Source organism: Cervus elaphus, chromosome 18, assembly GCF_910594005.1.
Source record: "Cervus elaphus chromosome 18, mCerEla1.1, whole genome shotgun sequence".
NCBI classification, from domain to species: Eukaryota; Metazoa; Chordata; class Mammalia; order Artiodactyla; family Cervidae; genus Cervus; species Cervus elaphus.
Window position 1 is genome coordinate 105,079,024 of NC_057832.1, and position 19,162 is coordinate 105,098,185.

At 43.8% G+C, this 19,162-nt stretch overlaps 1 protein-coding gene and 1 pseudogene across 1 annotated transcript in view; one reads left to right on the forward strand and one right to left on the reverse strand.

Annotated features, from left to right (window-relative positions):
- LOC122674248 (solute carrier family 23 member 1-like) overlaps positions 1 to 18,795 on the reverse strand; it is a 57,022-nt gene extending 38,227 nt beyond the window's left edge. Inside the window, exons 1-3 of the mRNA XM_043872433.1 lie at positions 18,682 to 18,795; positions 3,865 to 4,008; positions 738 to 895 (exon numbers count right to left, since the gene is read on the reverse strand). Of these exons, the coding sequence (XP_043728368.1) occupies positions 738 to 895; positions 3,865 to 4,008; positions 18,682 to 18,723 (344 nt within the window). The 5' untranslated portion in view covers positions 18,724 to 18,795. The remainder of the gene's footprint in view (positions 1 to 737; positions 896 to 3,864; positions 4,009 to 18,681) is intronic.
- LOC122674252 lies at positions 11,793 to 12,137 on the forward strand (annotated as a pseudogene).
- Positions 18,796 to 19,162: the final 367 nt, after the last annotated feature.

The following is a 19,162-nucleotide window of genomic DNA, read 5'->3' on the forward strand; positions in this document are numbered from 1 at the left end:
AATAATCAGCCACCTTGTAACAGCCTTCACTTGTAGTTTGATTCAGATAATTGACAAAGGATAAATAAATGATAGAGTAAATCCTGAGTTCTCATCAGAAGGAAATTTTTTTTCTGTTTCTTTAATTTTGTATCTATGTGAGATGATGGATGTTCATTAAATTTACTGCGCTAATCATTTCTTGACGTATGTAAGTCAAATCCTCATGCTGTCACTTATACAGTGTTGTCTGACAATTACAACTGGAAGGAAAAAAAGAATAAATAGTAATTTTTCCTCTCAAGTAATTTTCTCACAAGACAGGTTGGACAGAAGCACATCGTAGGGAATGTTTTCCATGTTCCTCTGCATCTCCAAAACTGGGCACAGACCTGGCACAGATTAGGTCACAAGCAGACTTACAGTGAAGATTCCCTCACTTGCACTGCTCCTTCTAAAGTCCAGGGAGGAGTCCCCACAGTGTGTTCACTAGCCACAAGCCTTGTAGAATTTGCAAAGGTAAAAGGTTTCAAGCATGGCTACCTGTAGCTATTTGTATTCCTTTAACCAAGAACTCTGGCTAATGTAGATAGTAAATGTTGGAGCTGGGACTTCAACTCAGGTGCTTATTTCTGATCCTTTGCTCCCTCTATCATGTCACACCAGCTTTCTAACTCATCTCAGGCTACAAGCCAAGCAAATCTTATTGCTACCCTGGGAGATAAAAGTCAGAATCCATGGGGAGGAGTTTTACCTACCTGATTCCTAAAAATACTTGCAGGAGAGTGCAGATGCCAGAGACAAAGAAAATGGTGCTGATGAGGTAGCTCTGGGTCAGGGGATCATGCTGCAAACACAGGTCCTTGGCCAGGATGAGCGGCACTGCCACAAGCCCCCCTAGGGCCGTGAGGAAGTGCTGTGGGCAGAGCAGAGAGAGGAGACAGACTTAGAGATGCTGTGGCTGCCTACTCCGCCTAATCCTATTCCTCCCACTGGAGGCTCAATCGCTGGTCTCAGAGGAGATCCAGGCAAGTGGCAGGAACTAGGAAGCCCTGGCAGCAAGAAGCAGGGACACAACCAGAAGGTCTGGGCTTCAAAGGCAGGACCCTGGGGCTGAGAACTGCTGTTCTAGGTAAGAAACCAAGGTAGGGACACAGTGCAGGAGGATGTAACGGGAACCAAGGAAGTGGCCTTAAGAAAAGGAATAAGACAAGAGGCTCATTATTAAAATAAGGCACAAGGTGAGGGCAAGACCATTGACCAGGAAGGCCTGAGCACGTTCTTCAAGACTGATTATACATTAGGTCACAAAACAGCATCAGGAAATTTAAGACGACTGAAATCAAACCAACAATCTTTTCTGTCTGCGATGGTCTGAAACTGAAAATCAATAAGAGGAAGGAAACTAGACACAAATTGGTGGAAATTAAGAAACACATCCTGAACAACCAATGGGTCAAAGAAGAAATCAAAAGGGAAATAAAACATAACTTAAGACAAATGAAAATGGAAATACAACATACCAAAACTAATGGGATGCAGCAAAAGCAGTTCTAAGAGGACAGTTTATAACAATGTATACCTACATTAAGAAAGAAAAAAGGTCTCAAATAAACAACTTAACTTTATTTCTCAAAGAACTAGAAAAGGAAGAACAAACTGAGTCTCAAGTTTGAAGAAGAGAGGGAAAAAATACAGATCAGAACAGAAATAAATGAAATGAAAAACCATAGAAAAAATCAACAAAACTAGAGCTTTTTTAAGATAAGCAAACCCTTAGCTAAACTCAGAAAAAAGGAGAGAGGACTCAAATAAAATGAGACATGATACAATAGAAATACAAAGTACCATAAAACAATAGTAACATTACACACCAAGAAATTGGATAATCTAGAAGAAATGGATAGATTACTAGAACATGCAACTTGCCAAGACTGAATCATGAAGAATAGAAAATCTGAACAGACCAATGACTAGTGAGGCAACTAAAACAGTAATCAAAATTTCCCAACAAAGAAAAGCCCAAGACCAGATGGTTTCACTGGCAAATTCTATCAAATATCTAAAGAAGAATTAACACCAAGCCTTCCCAAACTCCTCCAAAAAATTTAAGAGGAGGGAACACTCTCAAACTCATTTTACAATCCAGCATAACCCTGATGGGGTTGTGGCTCAGACCATAAGGAATCTGCCCGCAATGCAGGAGACCCAGGTTTGATCCCTGGATTGGGAGGATCCCCTGGAGAAGGAAATGGCAAGCGGCTCCAGTATTCTTGCCTGGAAAATCCCTTGGACAGAGGAGCCTAGCAGGTTACAGTCCATGGGGTTGCAAGGAGTCAGACGCAACTGAGCGACTTTCACATAACCCTGATTCCAAAGCAAGATAAGGACCCTACGAGGAAAGAAAATTACAGGCCAGTATCCCTCATGGATATAGATGCAAAAATGCTCAATGAAATTCTAGCAAACAGCATTCTATAGTACATTAAAAGGGTCACATGCCATGATTAAGTAGGATTTTTATCCCTGGAATGTTAAATATGTACAGATCAATAAATATGATACACCATATTAATAAAATGAAAAATAAAAATCACATCACCCCAATGGATGCAGAAAAAAAATTTAACAAAATTCAACACCCTTTCATAATAAAGTATCTGCATTATCCATTTTATTGGCTCACAATAATATTTTTAAAAATAGTAAGACATTTGCTTCTCTTCTTTTGTGGAAAAGCACAAGGATGAAAACAGAAAAGTATATCCCACCCCTGATATTCCACATTGAACATTTTGGGATTAAAATGAAAACAAATCCATCTATGAGATTAAAGATTCAAGCTACAAAAAGTTACAAAACAAATAGTGAAAGTTGAAAACTACTTTCCTTTTTCTAGTTCCTCAACCCAAGGTTAAATACCTCTATTAGTTTCTTATGATTCCTTCAAGACATGCAAAAATTACTACATATACTTATTTCTGCTGTTCTCTTTTTTTGTTTGTTAGTCTTTAACATAAGAAAAGATCACACTATACACAGTTATTTACTTGACTTTTTTCACTTAATCTATGTTGGTGATCATTTTTTAACTGTAAGGTAAATATATCTTTCTATTTCTAACAGCTACATTAAAAAATTATTTGTTAGAATATGCCACAGTTCTCCAAGATGGATATTTTGGGGGTGTTTCTGGGTTTTGCTTGTTGTTGTGATTTTATGATTAATCAATAGAACATCTTTGTACTTATCTTAACAAGTCTTGCCAGCATATCTAGACAGAAATTGTTTAAAAAAAAATTTTTTTTTAATTTGGCCAGGCCACATGATTTGTGGGAACTTAGTTCCCCCCACCAGGGATTGAACCCATGCCTTGGCAGTGAAATGATGGACTCTTAACCACTGGACCACTGGGGAATTCTTTACAGAGAAATTCTTAAGCATTAAGGCCTGGGTTAAATAACATGTATTTTACCAGTAAATAGAAAAGTTGCACCAGATAACATTCCAACAAGTGTTTGACAATGCTTGTTTTCCAATATTCCCCAAGCACTGGTTATCAAACATTTCAGTTGTTTCCAAACAAATTAAAATTGGCATCTTGGAAAAAAAAAAAAAAAAACCTCACAATGGCCCAGTTGGTGTCCTTGATGTGACCTAGTAGCTTAACATGGGGGAGAAACTTCCCCTAACTCCCTGCCCCCATCCCCAAACTCCTTGGGAGAAAAGAAAGCCTGGAGGAGCCTTGAGTCCCCAAAAGGTTCACAATACGGAAGCCAAGAACATAAGCAACTGAAGTTAGATCTTGACTAATTTGATCCATGTGTGTTGATGTGCCTTTTGAGACAGAGCCTCCTTGCACCCAATGCTTCTGTGTGGCCTTACCTGGATCCCCAAGAAGATACAGAGATACCATGGTGGGAAATCCAGGATGCCATAAGCCAGGTGGCTGCTGCTGGGAGTCTTGAGCTGGCCATCCTTCTTTCTGCCTTTGTCACTTTCATGGGAGCTGAGCACACCATCACCCCTCTGCTGGGAAAAAGACAAAAACACGTTTGAGCATTTCAAGAAGAATCAAGTGCATTTTGATGCCAAAAGTTTGGCCTCTATGTACCAGTGTCAAATCAAATCTCAGAGACAGAGTTTTGGATGAAGTAGAAAAGAATAGCTCATTGCTTTGCCAGGCAAAGGGGAACACAATGGCTCCTGCCCTCGAAAACCATGTGTCTCCACCCAGAGGGATTTGGTGAGAAGTTTCATAGCAACGGCTCAAGCGTGGGGCTGCTAATAAGATCAGGCCATGTACAGTTCAGTTCAGTTGCTCAGTTGTGTCCAACTCTCTGTGACCCCATGGGCTGCCGTGCCAGGCCTCCCTGTCCATCACCAGCTCCCGGAGCTTACTCAAACTCATGTCCATCAAGTTGGTGATGCCATCCAACCATCTCATCCTCTGTCATCCCCTTCACCTCCCGCCTTCAATCTTTTCCAGCATCAGGGTCTTTTCAAATGACTCAATTCTTCCCATTAAGTGGCCAAAGTACTGGAGTTTCAGCTTCAGCATCAGTCCTTCCAATGAACATTCAGGACTGATTTCCTTTAGGATGGACTGGCTGCATCTCCTTGAAGCCCAAGAGACCCTCAAGAGTCTTCTCCAACACCACAGTTCAAAAGCATCAATTCTTTGGTGCTCAGCTTTCTTCATAGTCCAACTCTCACATCCATACATGACTACTGGAAAAACCATAGCTTTGACTAGATAGACCTTTGTTGGCAAAGTAAGGTCTCTGCTTTTTAATATGCTGTCTAGGTTGGTCATAGCTTTTCTTCTAAGGAGCAAGCATCTTTTAATGTCATGGCTGCTGTCACCATCTGCAGTGATTTTGGAGCCCCTCCCAAAAAAAGTCAGCCACTGTTTCCATTGCTTCCCCATCTATTTGCCATGAAGTGATGGGACTGGATGCCATGATCTTAGTTTTCCAAATGTTGAGTTTTAAGCCAACTTTTTCACTCTCCTCCTTCACTTTCATCACTCTCCTCCTTTCACTTTCATCACTTTCACTTTCATTTAGTTCTTCTTCGCTTTCTGACATAAGGGTGGTGTCATCTGCATATCTGAGGTTATTGATATTTTCCCTGGCAATCTTGATTCCAGCTTGTGCTTCATCCAGCCCAGTGTTTCACATGATGTACTCTGCACAAAAGTTAAATAAGAAAGGTGACAATATACAGCCTTGATGTACTCCTTTTCCTATTTGAAACCAGTCTGTTGTTCCATGTCCAGTTCTAACTGTTGCTTCCTGACCTGCATATAGATTTCTCAGGAGGCAGGTCAGATGGTCTGGTATTCCCATCTCTTGAAGAATTTTCCACAGTTTGTTGTGATCCACACATTCAAAGGCTTTGGCATAGTCAAAAAAGCAGATGTTTTTCTGGAACTCTGTTGCTTTTTCGATGATCCAACAGTTGTTGGCAATTTGGTCTCTGGTTCCTCTGCCTTTTCTAAAACCAGCTTGAACATCTGGAAGTTCACGGTTCACGTACTGTTAAAGCCTGGCTTGGAGAATTTTGAGCATCACTTTGCTAGTGTGTGAGATAAGTGCAATTGTGGGGTAGTTTGAACATTCTTTGGCATTGGCTTTCTTTGGGATTGGAATGAAAACTGATATTTTCCAGTCCTGTGGCCACTGCTGAGTTTTCCAAATTTGCTGGCATATTGAGTGCAGCACTTTACAGCATCATCTTTTAGGATTTGAAATAGCTCAACTGGAATTCCCTCACCTCCACTAGCTTTGTTTGTAGTGATGCTTCCTAAGGCCCACTTGACTTCACATTCCAGGATGCCTGGCTCTAGGTGAGTGATCACACCATCATGATTACCTGGGTCATGAAGATCTTTTTTGTATAGTTCTTCCGTGTATTCTTGCCACCTCTTCTTAATATCTCCTGCTTCTGTTTGGTCCCTACCATTTCTGTCCTTTATTGTGCCCATCTTTGCATGAAATGTTCCCTTGGTATCTCTAATTTTCTTGAAGAGATCTCTAGTCTTTCCCATTCTATTGCTTTCCTCTATTTCTTTGCACTGATCACTGAGGAAGGCTTTCTTACCTCTCCCTGCTATTCTTTGGAACTCTGCATTCAAATGGGTATATTTTTCCTTTTCTCCTTTGCCTTTCATTTCTCTTTTCACAGCTATTTGTAAGGCCTCCTCAGACAACCATTTTGCCCTTTTGCATTTCTTTTTCTTGAGGATGGCCTTGATCCCTGCCTCCTGTACAATGTCACAAACCTGCATCCATAGTTCTTCAGGCACTCTGTTTATCAGATCTAATCCCTTGACTCTATTTCTCATTTCCACTGTAAGGGATTTGATTTAGGTCATACCTGAATGGTCTAGTGGTTTTCCCTACTTTCTTCAATTTAAGTCTGAATTTGGCAATAAGGTTTTCATTATCTAAGCCACAGTCAGCTCCTGGTCTTGTTTTTGCTGACTGTATAGAGCTTCTCCTTCTTTGGTTGCAAAGAATATAATCAGTCTGATTTTGGTGTTGACCATCTGCTTATATCCATGTGTAGAGTCTTCTCTGTGTTGTTGGAAGAAGATATTTGCTATGACACAGAAACTAACCAATCTGATCACATGAACTACAGTCTTGTCTAACTCAATGAATCTATGAGCCATTGCCATGTAGGGCTACCCAAGACAGACAGATCATGGTGGACAGTTCTGACAAAACATGGTCTACTGGAGAAAGGAATGCCAAACTACTTCAATATTCATGCCTTGAGAACCCCATGAACAGTATGAAAAGGCAAAAAGATAGGACGCTGAAAGAGAAACCCTCCAGGTTGGTATGTGCCCAATATGCTACTGGAGATAGTGGAGAACTAACTCCAGAAAGAATGAAGAGATGGAGCCAAAGCAACAACAACACCCAGTTGTGGATGTGACTGGTGATGGAAGTAAAGTTTGATGCTGTAAAGAGCAATATTGCATAGGAACCTGAAATGTTAGGTCGATGAATCAAGGCAAATTGGAAGTGGTTAAACAGGAGATGGTAAGAGTGAACATCAACATTTTAGGGATCAGCGAACTAAAATGGACTGGAATGGGTGAATTTAACTCAGATGACCATTATATGTACTACCATGGGCAAGAATCCCTTAGAAGAAATGCAGTAAGAATCATAGTCAACAAAAGAGTCTGAAATGCAGTACTTGGATACAATCTCAAAAACGACAGAATGATCTCAGTTCATTTCCAAGGCAAACCATTCAATATCATGGTAATCCAAGTCTGTGCCCCAACCAGTAATGCTGAAGAAGCTGAAGTTGAACAGTTCTATGAAGACCTACAAGACCTTCTAGAAATAACACCCAAAAAAGATGTCCATTTCATTATAGGGGAATGGAATGCAAAAGTAGGAAGTCAAGAAACACCTGGAGTAACAGGTAAATTTGGCCTTGGAGTATGGAATGAAGCAGGGCAAAGGCTAATAGAGTTTTGCCAAGAGAACGCACTGGTCCAGCAAACACCCTCTTCCGACAACACAAGAGAAGACTGTGTACAGGGCACTGCTATAATCTGCTCTCAGGTAATCTGATGAGAACCTTGTTCTTGGGCTTCCCTGGTAGCTCAGACAGTAAAGAATCCACCTACAATGCAGGAGACCCAGCTTTGATCCCTGAGTTGGGAAGATCCTCTGGAGAAGGGAATGGCTACCCATTACAGTATTCTTGCCTGGAGAATTCCATGGACACAGGAGCCTGGTTGTCTGAAGCCCATGGGGTTGCAAAGAGTCAGATATGACTGAGTGACTAACACACACGATCTTATGAGTTTGAGGTTCCTTTAATCTGGAATGAAGAATGGTGACATCTTCCTCCTTAAAAAACTAGGTATAAAACCACCATATGACCCAGCAATCCCACTCCTAGGCATATACCCTGAGGAAACCAAAATTGAAAAAGACACATGTATCCCATTGTTCATCGCAGTGCTATTTACAATAGCTAGAACATGGAAGCAACCTAGATGTCCATGGACAGATGAATGGATAAAGAAGTGGTACATATTCACAATAGAATATTACTCAGCCATAAAAAGGAATGCATTTGAGTCAGTTCTAATGAGGCGGATGAACCTAGAGCCTATTATACAGAGTGAAGTAAGTCAGAAAGAGAAAGATAAATATCATATGCTGCTGCTAAGTCACTTCAGTCGTGTCCGACTCTGTGTGAACCCATAGTTGGCAGCCCACCAGGCTCCCCTGGCCCTGGGATTCTCAAGGCAAGAACACTGGAGTGGGTTTGCCATTTCCTTCCCCAATGCATGAAAGTGAAAAGTGAAAGTGAAGTCGCCCAGTCATGTCTGACTCTTAGCGACCCCATGGACTGCAGTCTACCAGGCTCCTCTGTCCATGGGGTTTTCTGGGCAAGAGTACTAGTACTGGAGTGGGTATATACCAATGCATATATACAGAATCTAGAAAGATGGTACTGAAGAATTTATTTGCAGGGCAGCAATAGAGAAACAGACAGAGAGAATAAGCTTATGGACATGGGAAGAGGGGAGGAGAGGTGAGATGTATGGAGCGAGTAACATGGAAACTTACATTACCATATGTAAAATAGATAGCCATGGGAATTTGCTGTATGTCTCAGGAAGCTCGAACAGGGGCTCTGTATTAACCTAGAGGGGTGGGATAGGGAGGAAGATGGGAGGGAGGTTCAGAGGGAGCAGATATATATATACCTATGGCTGATTCATATTGAGGTTTGACAGAAAACAACAAAATTCTGTAAAGCAATTATCCTTCAATTAAAACAAACAAATAAATAAAAAGAATGGTGACATCTTCTATTTATTGGGGGGTTTTAGTCCTTTTGTTATTGCTGTTCAGTAGCTAAGTCATGTCCCACTCTTTGTGAACCCATGCACTGCAGCATGCCAGTCTTCCCTGTCCTTCACTATCTCCTAGACTTTGATCAAATTCATATCCATTGAGTCAGTGATGCTATCTAACCCTCTCATCCTCTGTCATCCTCTTCTCCTTTTGCCATCAATCTTTTCCACCATCAGGGTCCTTTCCAGTGATTGGGCTCTTTGCATCAAAAGGCCAGAGTATCGGAGCTTCAGCATCAGTCCTTCTAATTCATATTCAGGATTGATTCTTTTAGGATTGACTGGTTTGATCTCCTTGCAGTCCAAGGGACTCTCAAGAGTCTTCTCCAGCATCACAACTTGATAGCATCAATTCTTTGACACTCAGCCTTCTTTGTGGTCTAACTCTCACATCCATACATGACTACTGGGAAAACCATAGCTTTGACTACATGGACCTTTGTTGGCAAAGTGATATCTCTGCTTTTTAACATGCTTCCTAGGCTTGTCATAGCTTTCCTTCCAAGGAGCAAATGTCTTTTAATTTCATGGCTGCAGTCACCATGCACAGTGATTTTGGTGCCCAAGAAAATAAAGTCTGTCACTGCTTCTACTTTAGTTCTTTAAAGAGCTCGAAAGATATTGTTTTATCTCTTGAGGTGGAACCAGGACCTTGCCCAAAGCCTGCACTATTGTTTCCTGGCTGCTCTCTGTTATCTCCAAATCCCCTCCTTTCCTTGGTTAGCAACGGTTTGAATCTACCCTTTGGGACTCAGGGAAGGTCATGGAGGCTGGAGTCTGTTCCCCACAAACAGAGAACAAGGGACATGGAAAGGCTTCTGTGCCCAGGAGCCCCAGAGGCTCCTGCTTAGTTTCCCTTTCTTATTACAACCAGACAGATGGACAGCTTTCTAGAAGCAAGAACAATGGTATTGTGATATATGCTGGCCAGCTTGTGGTTTCTAGATTCAGACTCAAAAGACCAGTGACTTTTTATATTACACATCTGCAGCAAGCCCTAACAGAAAATAAACTTTGTGGAAGAGGGGATCAACTCCATGGTCAGGAAATGGGCAGAGGAATTCCTTGATGATTCATTTAGTGGTTAGGACTTCATGTTTTCACTGCCAAGGGCAAGGGTTTAATCCTTTGTCTGAGAACTAAGATCCCACATGGTGTAGCCAAAAAAAAAAAAGAGAAAGAAAGAAAAGTGGGTTTCTCAAGAAAAAGTGCAAGGAAATAGGGATTCTGACCCAGATGATGTAGCTGCCGGTGTTTATGCTCCCACAGGCCAGCCCTGTGCCAAAGCCCTTATCATAATGTGTTTATTACAATGGACTATTTCCTTATCCATTTCTGCTGCTGGAACTGAATTCCTAGGATGCATTCACTGTGCCTTACTCTCCTTTGTTGTCCCAGCTTCTAGAACAACCCCAATGCTCAGTGTAGACTGTGTAAATGGTGGAATGAATGGACATAACACAAATGTAAATAAGTGTAGAGCATATAGAATGTTCTAGGGTCAATAGCCACAGAAGGCAATGGCACCCCACTCCAGTACTCTTGCCTGGAAAATCCCATGGACAGAGCAGCCTGGTAGGTTGCAGTCCATGAGGTTGCTAAGAGTCGGACATGACTGAGTGACTTCACTTTCACTTTTCACTTTGATGCATTGGAGAAGGAAATGGCAACCCACTCCAGTGTTCTTGCCTGGAGAATCCCAAGGACGGGGTAGCCTGGTGGGCTGCCGTCTATGGGGTCACACAGAGTCGGACACGACTGAAGTGACTTAGCAGCAGCAGTAGCAGCAGGGTCAATAGCCAAGTTACATTCCTTTAAGGTTACTACAAAGTAACTTCAACTCATAAACTCTCTCCTCTAATTTATTGGCTATATAGTTTACCAAACATGGGCAAATTATTGACATGTATAAGCCTTATTTTTCTGATCTGTGTAACAAAAATGTTAATAACACCTACTTCATAGATGAAAAATTTAAATTGGAACATGAAGAAATGGGGAGATGTTACTCAAGGGATACAAACAAATAGTTTAACATGAATAGGTTCTGGGAAACTAATGTACAGTGTGGTGATTATAGTTAATAATTGTATTATATATTTGAAAGTTGCTAAGAGAGTAAATCCTAAATGTTCTCAGCACAAAAATGAAGTGGTGACTGCATGACGTGATGGAGGTGCTAACTACTAATAACTGCTGCTAACTCACTAAGTCACTTCAGTTGTGTCCGACTCTTTGAGACCCCACGGGCCATAGCCTGCCAGGTTTCTCTGTCCATGGGATTCTCCAAGCAAGAATATTGGAGTGGGTAGCCATGCCCTCCTCCAGGGGACCTACCTGGCCCAGGGATCAAACCCAGATCTGTTAAGTCTCCTGCATTGACAGGCAGTTCTTGACCACTAGCGACATCTAGGAATCTATTAATAACTGCTATGGCAGAGACATTACTTTGTCAACAAAGGTCCGTCTAGTCAAGGCTATGGTTTTTCCAGTAGTCATGTATGGATGTGAGAGTTGGGCTATAAAGAAAGCTGAGAGCCGAAGAATTGATGCTTTTGAACTATGGTGTTGGAGAAGACTCTTGAGAGTCCCTTGGACTGCAAGAAGATCCAACCAGTCCATCCTAAAGGAGATCAGTCCTGGGTGTTCAGTGGAAGGATTGATGTTGAAGCTGAAACTCCAATACTTTGGCCACCTGATGTGAAGAGCTGACTCATTTGAAAAGACCCTGATGCTGGGAAAGATTGAGGGCAGGAGGAGAAGGGGGTGACAGAGGATGAGATGGTTGGATGGCATCACTGACTCGATGGACATGGGTTTGGGTGGACTCCGGGAGTTGGTGATGGACAGGGAGGCCTGGTGTGCTGCGGTTCATGGGGTTGCAAAGAGTCAGACACAGTGTCAGGTCAATATGGCGGGCTGGCCAGCTGTTTCAGCATCAAGCAGGTGGCTGGAGGGTATTCGAAAATGGCATTACAATGCTGTCAGGTTCAATAAACTGGGCTTCATGCGAGATGACACAATATATGAGAATGACGATGTAGAAGAAGCCATAAGAAGGCTACCTGAGAACCTTTATAACGACAGAGTGTTTCACATTAAGAGAGCACTGGACCTCAGCATGAGGCAGCAAATCCTGCCTAAAGAGCAGTGGACAAAATATGAGGAGGATAAATTCTAACTTGAACCATATCTGAAAGAGGTTATTTGGGAAAGAAAAGAGAGAGAAGAATGGGCAAAGAAATAATTTAATAGTCTAAATCTGTGGGTACAGCTGTTTTCAAGTATTTTTATGAAGTTGGTTAAATGTGAAATGTACAATGTAGAACTATTTTGGCTGTAAATGTATTACTTTAAATAAATACCATAATTATTGTTGGAAAAAAAAAAAAGAGTCAGACATGACTGAGTGCCTGAACTGATGGTGGTAATCATTTTGCAGCATATAGTTGTATCAGGTCAATGTCTTAGACACTTTAAACTTACACAATGTTATATGTCAATTACATCTAATAAACCTGGGGAAAAAAACAGAGCATGAAGCACATAGTTCTGTGATCTGCACAGTAAGCCTGCCCAGTAAATATATTATTTGCTATAACTATGATAAGCTTCTGGTCCCATGTTTCAAAGGCTTTTAACTCACACTTGAGTGACATTCGGGCAGCTGTAGGTGAGAGGAACAGGAAAACAATGTCTTCAGTATGGCCAGAGGGGGGGTAAGGCCACCAGCATGAAGATCAGGCAATTAGGTGACAAGCCCCAGCAGGGTCCTAGGCCCTGGTCAGACCACAGAAGAAGAGCAGGTTCTGCCTATTGGCACAGCCAGGGTGCCCTGAAAATAGTGTGGGCTTCTCACAGAGAAGTTCTGGAAAAGACGTTAAAGGCACCTATACCAAGACCAACCTCCATGGTCAAGCACCCTTTACTCCAGCACAGCCTCAAAGAACATGTTCTGAACTGAAGCTGCACTATGACTCCTGGGAATGCTAATCACTTCAATGCTATGGGCTCCTCCTATAGAAGAAATCTGCTATTTTTTGTGACTATATTGATATAAAGATATATTATTATATACTAAAAATTTTCTCTTTCATCTAAAACTTTTTTTTTTCCTTCTGATTTTGAAAGAAATGGGAGCAAAATTGTGGGCACAGAATTGCCCACAATTTTGTGGGCTCTCCCTAAGGATCGCTCCCTAAGGATGGCTGCTCTCCCTAAGGATCAGTGGCCCTGCTCTGGAGAAGGAGAAGCAGATGAGTGGAGGGGAAGGGGTCACCAGTTGCTTTGAAGTGGAGAGAAGCAAGAAAGTCACCAGTTCAAGAACTGGGTGTTTGTCCCCTACCACTTCCAGGACAGCACTGGTCCCTGCTGCTGCTGCTAAGACGGCCCTAGGGAACATTATATTCTAAGACAGGGTTTCTCAACCTCAGCACCATTGCCATTTTGGACAGGATAATTCTTCCTTGTGTTGTATGTGTATATGGCAGGGGTTGGGGCTATATAATGCACTCCAGGATATTTAGTAGCATCTTTGACCTGGACCCACTAGATGCCAGTGGCAAGCCCCTGCCCGCACCTTCAGTTCTAACAACCCAAAATGACTACAGACATTGCCAAATGTCACCAGTAGGGTAAAAATCACCCCCAGTTAAGGACTGCCATTTTAAGAGTATTGTTCAGATCCCACCAGGGAAGCTGCAACTAAGGACAGTTCTGTCTGAAGTGGGGACTGGGTGGGATGGATGTGCTATCTCCACGTGGAGATAGAGGAAGCCAGTCCTCCTCTTCCGTGGGATGGAGCACTGGCAAACCGGATCTCAACTCCTTCCCAGTAGGTGGGGGCCCCATCACTGGCGATGGAGAAAATATCCCAGGGCACTGAGGTCCAGGCAGTGGGAGGAGCTCAGGGCTGCGTCAGGCTTGCAGAGAGTGGGTGGACTGAGTCAGCCACAACACAGGTCTGCAGAGTCACCCTGTTCTTGGGGCTCAGTGCAGCATTTGCCCATGAATATATTATTTAGTTTCTGAAACTTAAATGTAAGAGTTTTGCTTCTACTCATCTATTCAGCAATGCCTGGAAGCATGCCTCCCAAACCTGCTCTAGGAAGCCTTCCCTGACTTCTCTCCTGCCTCAGACTACAGCCCCAGGCATGCCTCACAGCCATAAAACACGTTTCCTCATCTAAAAGGCCATAAAGTCCCATAACTTCTCTACTCCATCGCTAGCACAGAGTTAGTGCTCACAGCACAATCTGTTGAGTGAGAAAATAAATAAATGAACACATGTATAAATTAATGACCATGAAGATTCTCTCATCAACTTTTAAAAATAAATCCATAACTGGTGAGAACTCTTTGGAAACATTATGCTGATCTATTTGGATTCCTGAAAAGAAGGCTGTACTGATGCAGCTTTGGTATTTGGGTTGGATGTGAAAGAAGGGTGGTTTTGCCTAAGCAGATCAAGGCCAAGCCAAAGATAGCCTGGAGGATGCCCGAGGGAACTCCGGAGCACTTATCGCGAGGTTTTAGTGACCGCATGGTGCAGTCAATAGGCACAGCAGCAGCAGAACCTGCTGAAGAAAAGAGGAGGGGCAGAAGAAAAAAGAGTGGCTGTTGATTGGCTGGCTGGTTGATTGACGCTGCGGAGGCTACACAGAACAACAGAGCGCGCAGTTTGAACTGGGGCCGCGGTGGTCTGTCTGTCCCCTGCTTGGCAGCCATTAGCACATCACTGCTCAGACTGTCAAGCGTCTGCCTACAATGAGGGAGACCCGGGTTTGATCCCTGAGTCGGGAAGATCCCCTGGAGAAGGAAATGGCAACCCACTCCAGTATTCTTGCCTGGAAAATCCCATGGACTGAGGAGCCTGGTGGGTTACAGTCCATGGGGTCGCAAAGAGTCCAACACGACTGAGCGACTTCACTTTCACTTTCACTTTCACTTTCCCCTCTCTCAGACTCCGTGTCCCCTTCTGACTCTGGGAGGGTTGCAAAAATGCTCAGAAGTGTATGTGGCTTCCTGTTATGTGTGCCTGTGAATGAGCTCACATGACTCAGGCAGGTACAGCTCTAGCAAACTCACCTCATATCTTCTCCCAAGACCCCTTGGAATTCTCAGAAAGGCGAAGGGGCGGGGGGTGGGGGGAGGGTAGGGGGGGACAGTAGGGGGGATGTTAGTTTGGGGCCTCCCCCCCCCCCATTTAGGAGTCAATGAATGACTCAGGACTTCCCTGGTGGTCCCCTGGTTAAGATTGCCTTCCAATGCAGGGAGTGAGGATTTGATCCCAGGGCAGGGAGCTAAGATCCTACATGCCCAGTGACCAAAACAACAAAACATGAAACAGAAGTATTGTAACAAATTCAATAAAGACTTTGAAATTGGTCCACATCAGAAAAAAATCTTTAAAAAAAAAAGTCAATGACTCAAAGAGTGTTCTCAGCCTGATGACTCTGAATATTCTAAGTTTTGTCTGGATATCAATCTGGATCTGATGAGGTTATGGAAACCACTTCTGTAATTGCTTTACAACACTTTTCTGGGAAATTGTCCTTGTATGAGGCTCAACATGGAAAAAAAAATTAGAACTTAAGAGTGGAGAAAAGCTCTCTTCCTTGAGAACAGCTGGTTCCTCACTATGATAAGAGTGTGACTTCTGTGAAACATGTCAGCTATGGCTGGTAGAAAGCACACGGCCTGATCAAAATACGTCTTTTGCTGTAAAGCACTTTGTGTCACTTACAGAAAGTGCTGGGACAAAAAGTAAAATAAGAAGGTACAAGTGGGCTAAGATTCCTGTGTGTCAGAGATGAGTCACTAGCATATTAAAGATATACATGGAAACGTGACGTCCCAGAGATATTGTAGAGCAGGGGCTTCCCAGATGGAGGTGGAAAAAGCCCCACCTCAGTACATATCCAGATGAGGGAAGTGACTTTATCCCAGGGAAATCCCTGGTCAGTAAAATTTTGTAACTCTCAGACTTCCCTGGTGGCCCAGGGGTTAGGATTCTGAGCTCCCAGTGTAGGGGGTCCAGGTTCAATCCTTGGCCAGGGAACTAGATTCCACATGCCTCAACCAAGAGTTCACATGCTGCAACTAAGACCTGGTATGGCCAAATAAATAACTTGTTTTTAAGTCTTTGACTCATAGTGGCAGAAGAATGCCTCTAAGCCCCTTTTTGAAGGAAGAATAAACTCTTAATGAAGTTTCCCCATGAGTCAGCACTGGTATGAGAAGATGGGCCACAAGCTTTTCTTCTGATTGGAAGAGTCTATCAGCTCAACACATGGGCTGTAATTTCACGAAAACACTTGCTCAAAGAGGCATTCGTTGAGGTGTGGCATTTTATGGCGCTTTACAGTTTGCAAAGAGCTTCCAGTGCATCCTCTCGTTTGATTCTCACAACCCAGTTTCCAGAGAGGAGATTGAGGCTCAGTGAGATTACACGGCTTGTCCCAGGTCCCCTTGTAAATGGGAGAATGGAACTCTCCTCTCCGGTCGAGAGCAGTTGCTGGCATGCATTCCTGTGTGTTCAGGGACAGCCTGTTGTCTCCCTGGAGCAGAGCAGGAGGAGACTGGCACAGAGGGAACAGCAGTGGGAAGGAGGATTCCTGGGGGGAAATGAATCCCTTGGCCCTCTGACTCTATCCATCCCCCACACAGCCTCCCACTCCCCAACTTGCCCCCTAGGTTTGTTTCCTAACACTTCCAGTCAACTGACTCTAGCCATTGGGATTGTCCAGGTCTCTCCAAACATGGCTGGGAATCTGTCTTCCCCATGTTTATATCCCTAGAAGGTTCTAACAAAGCAATATGCACAGGAAAACCAAAACATCTCAGAAAAGTGGCCTTTTAATCTGGGTGCTGAGATCGAGGCTTTGAGGAAAATGAAAAGACAGTTCACTGAATAAAGATAGATATGTGCCCAGACCCTACCACTCCCTATTGGCCTCAGGTATGCTAAAGATGTGGAAAACATCACAGCTTTCAGAAATAGAGTCTTCAACTTATTTCCCAAGTTGGGTTTTTTTTTTGTTTGTTTTTTTTTTGCGTCTATGAGATGGTAACAGAGTGTTTAAAAAAATTTTTAAAGGTCCAAAATGGAGTAACTAATGCTAAGCCCATATCAGCCAACCAAGACTTAATACCTAACCTAATTAATTGCATGCAGTTTTGGTCTCTTACAGGAATGTAACCTTTTGCTATTCCGTCTTGAATTATCTGGTCAGAACTAATGAAGTGATCTGCCTGGTAGACGGCTGCTTTTCAGGAAAGTGACTTGGCCTGAAACAATCCACTCTTTGATAGAATAACTTTGCCATGCCTCCTTCTGCCTATAAAACTCCTCCATTTGGTACAGCTCCTCAAAGCTCCCATCTATCTTCTATGATGGTATGCTGTCCATTTCATGAATCACTGAATAAAGCCAATTAGAGTGGACTTCCCTGGCAGTCAAGTGGTTAAGATACCACACTGTCTCTGCAGGGGGCCTGGGTCCAGTCCCTGGTAGGGGAACTAAGATCCTGCATGCTACGAGGTGTGGTCAAAAGACATAATAATAATTTAAAAAATAAAGCCAACTAAGCTTTAAATTTGCCCACTTGAATTTTTACTTTCAGCAGTAGGAATTCTGAGAAGAGAGGAAATTTCTCTGAGGTGCCTGTCACAATTTTCCAGAAGAGTCAGCCACAGTCTCTTTACCAGAAGGCTGATTAGCAGTGGGCAAGGTCTGGCAGCCGGGCTCCAGGGGACAGTTCTGAGGGCCCAGCCCAGGCTCATGCATGGCACCTGTCCCACAGACACCATGGCTGGGCCTGGTGGGGAGAGGCTCTGTCTGGCTATGGTGGGCAGAGGGTCCCCCCTCAGTCAGCTCCCCCCACCCCCCCCCCCCCGGTTGTTTTTAGGGGGCCAAACTAGGCTGGAAAGAATGGTGGGAGCAGGGCTCAAGGACTAGCTGGAGAGGCCTCCAGATTGGTTATTGTCACTTTACTTCCCTGGGCCTCAGCTTCCTTGTATGTAAAAGAAGTGCATGCTTCGCTGGCTTGAAGGAAGCAAACAATGCTGGGACTTCAGCCATTCAGTCAACAGAAGTTCAGTGCCTCTCTCGCTCCCTGTATGTGGAAGACGCCTCTTCCCTCGCTGTTCCCGAAGGTGACCTCAAGTCTGCCCTTGCCCACAGGTCTGTGAGGGTCGGGGGTGGGGGGGCGGTGCAGTCAACTCCCCACTCCTGGACCCTCATTCTCTCTCTGCTTTCCTCTTTCTCTTTGCTTTGCTTCAGAAAGGGTTTCTGATCAAAGAAATCATAATGCTGACAAGCCTGGAAAACAAACACCTAGATTCAACAGAGTAAAACAAAGAGGACCTTTCAGCTCTCCCTTCTTCCTTTGTAATTCTTTCACGGAGTTTAGCACCGAGGGTGGAATCTTTGCCTTGTGAGGGTGGCGGCAAGAGAACAGCTGTAACAATTCAAAGTCTCACTTAGAACACGAGCCACCTTGCTTATGAATCAGCATTAGGACTCCATGCTGGGACCTTTCTCCAGAGTCTTTCCTCTTTTCGGCTACCCCACCAATCTGCCTGCAATGCAGGAGACCTGGGTTTGATCCCTGGGTCAGGAAGATCCCCTGGAGAAGGGAATGGCAGCCCACTCCAGTATTCTTGCCTGGAGAATCCCGTGGACAGAGGAGCCTGGTGGGCTACAGTCCATGACGTTGCGAAGAGTCGGACAGGACTGAGAAATTAATACTTAACACACCCCCCACCGCTATCATCCCCTCTCTTCTACCAGCACTCACCAAGGGGTTGGGGTGCTCACAGCTGGTGATGGCAGAGTTCATGGCCACCTGGGGTCTTCTCGTTTTGGCTTCCTCTCAGAATAGAAAAGAAGCAAAGCTGCTGCAGGAGAGGAAGATTAACTTCTCACAGCCTGCTGAAATAATAAGAGAGAGGGAAAGACGAGGATCTGAGAGGGTGGGGCCTCCAAGCCCCACCTGCTGGTCTATAACAGACACCCCCTCCGGCCCCCTGCGGTCACTGCAGGGGACCAAGGTACACCTAGTGATAGTAAGCGTTGCATCATTTGAAAAGTGTGGGTAGTTGCAGAAGTTAATGATCCCCCATGGCACCAAAGAGACAAATCAGGGTGCAGCCTGTTGAGAAGTGGCAGGGCAGCACTTTCCGGAAACCAGGTTCCCAGGGGCAGGAGAAGAGGGGGGTGAGGCTCTGGGCCAGACATAGAGGCTTTTCTGTTTTCTAAAGCTGATTTCTAGTGACTGG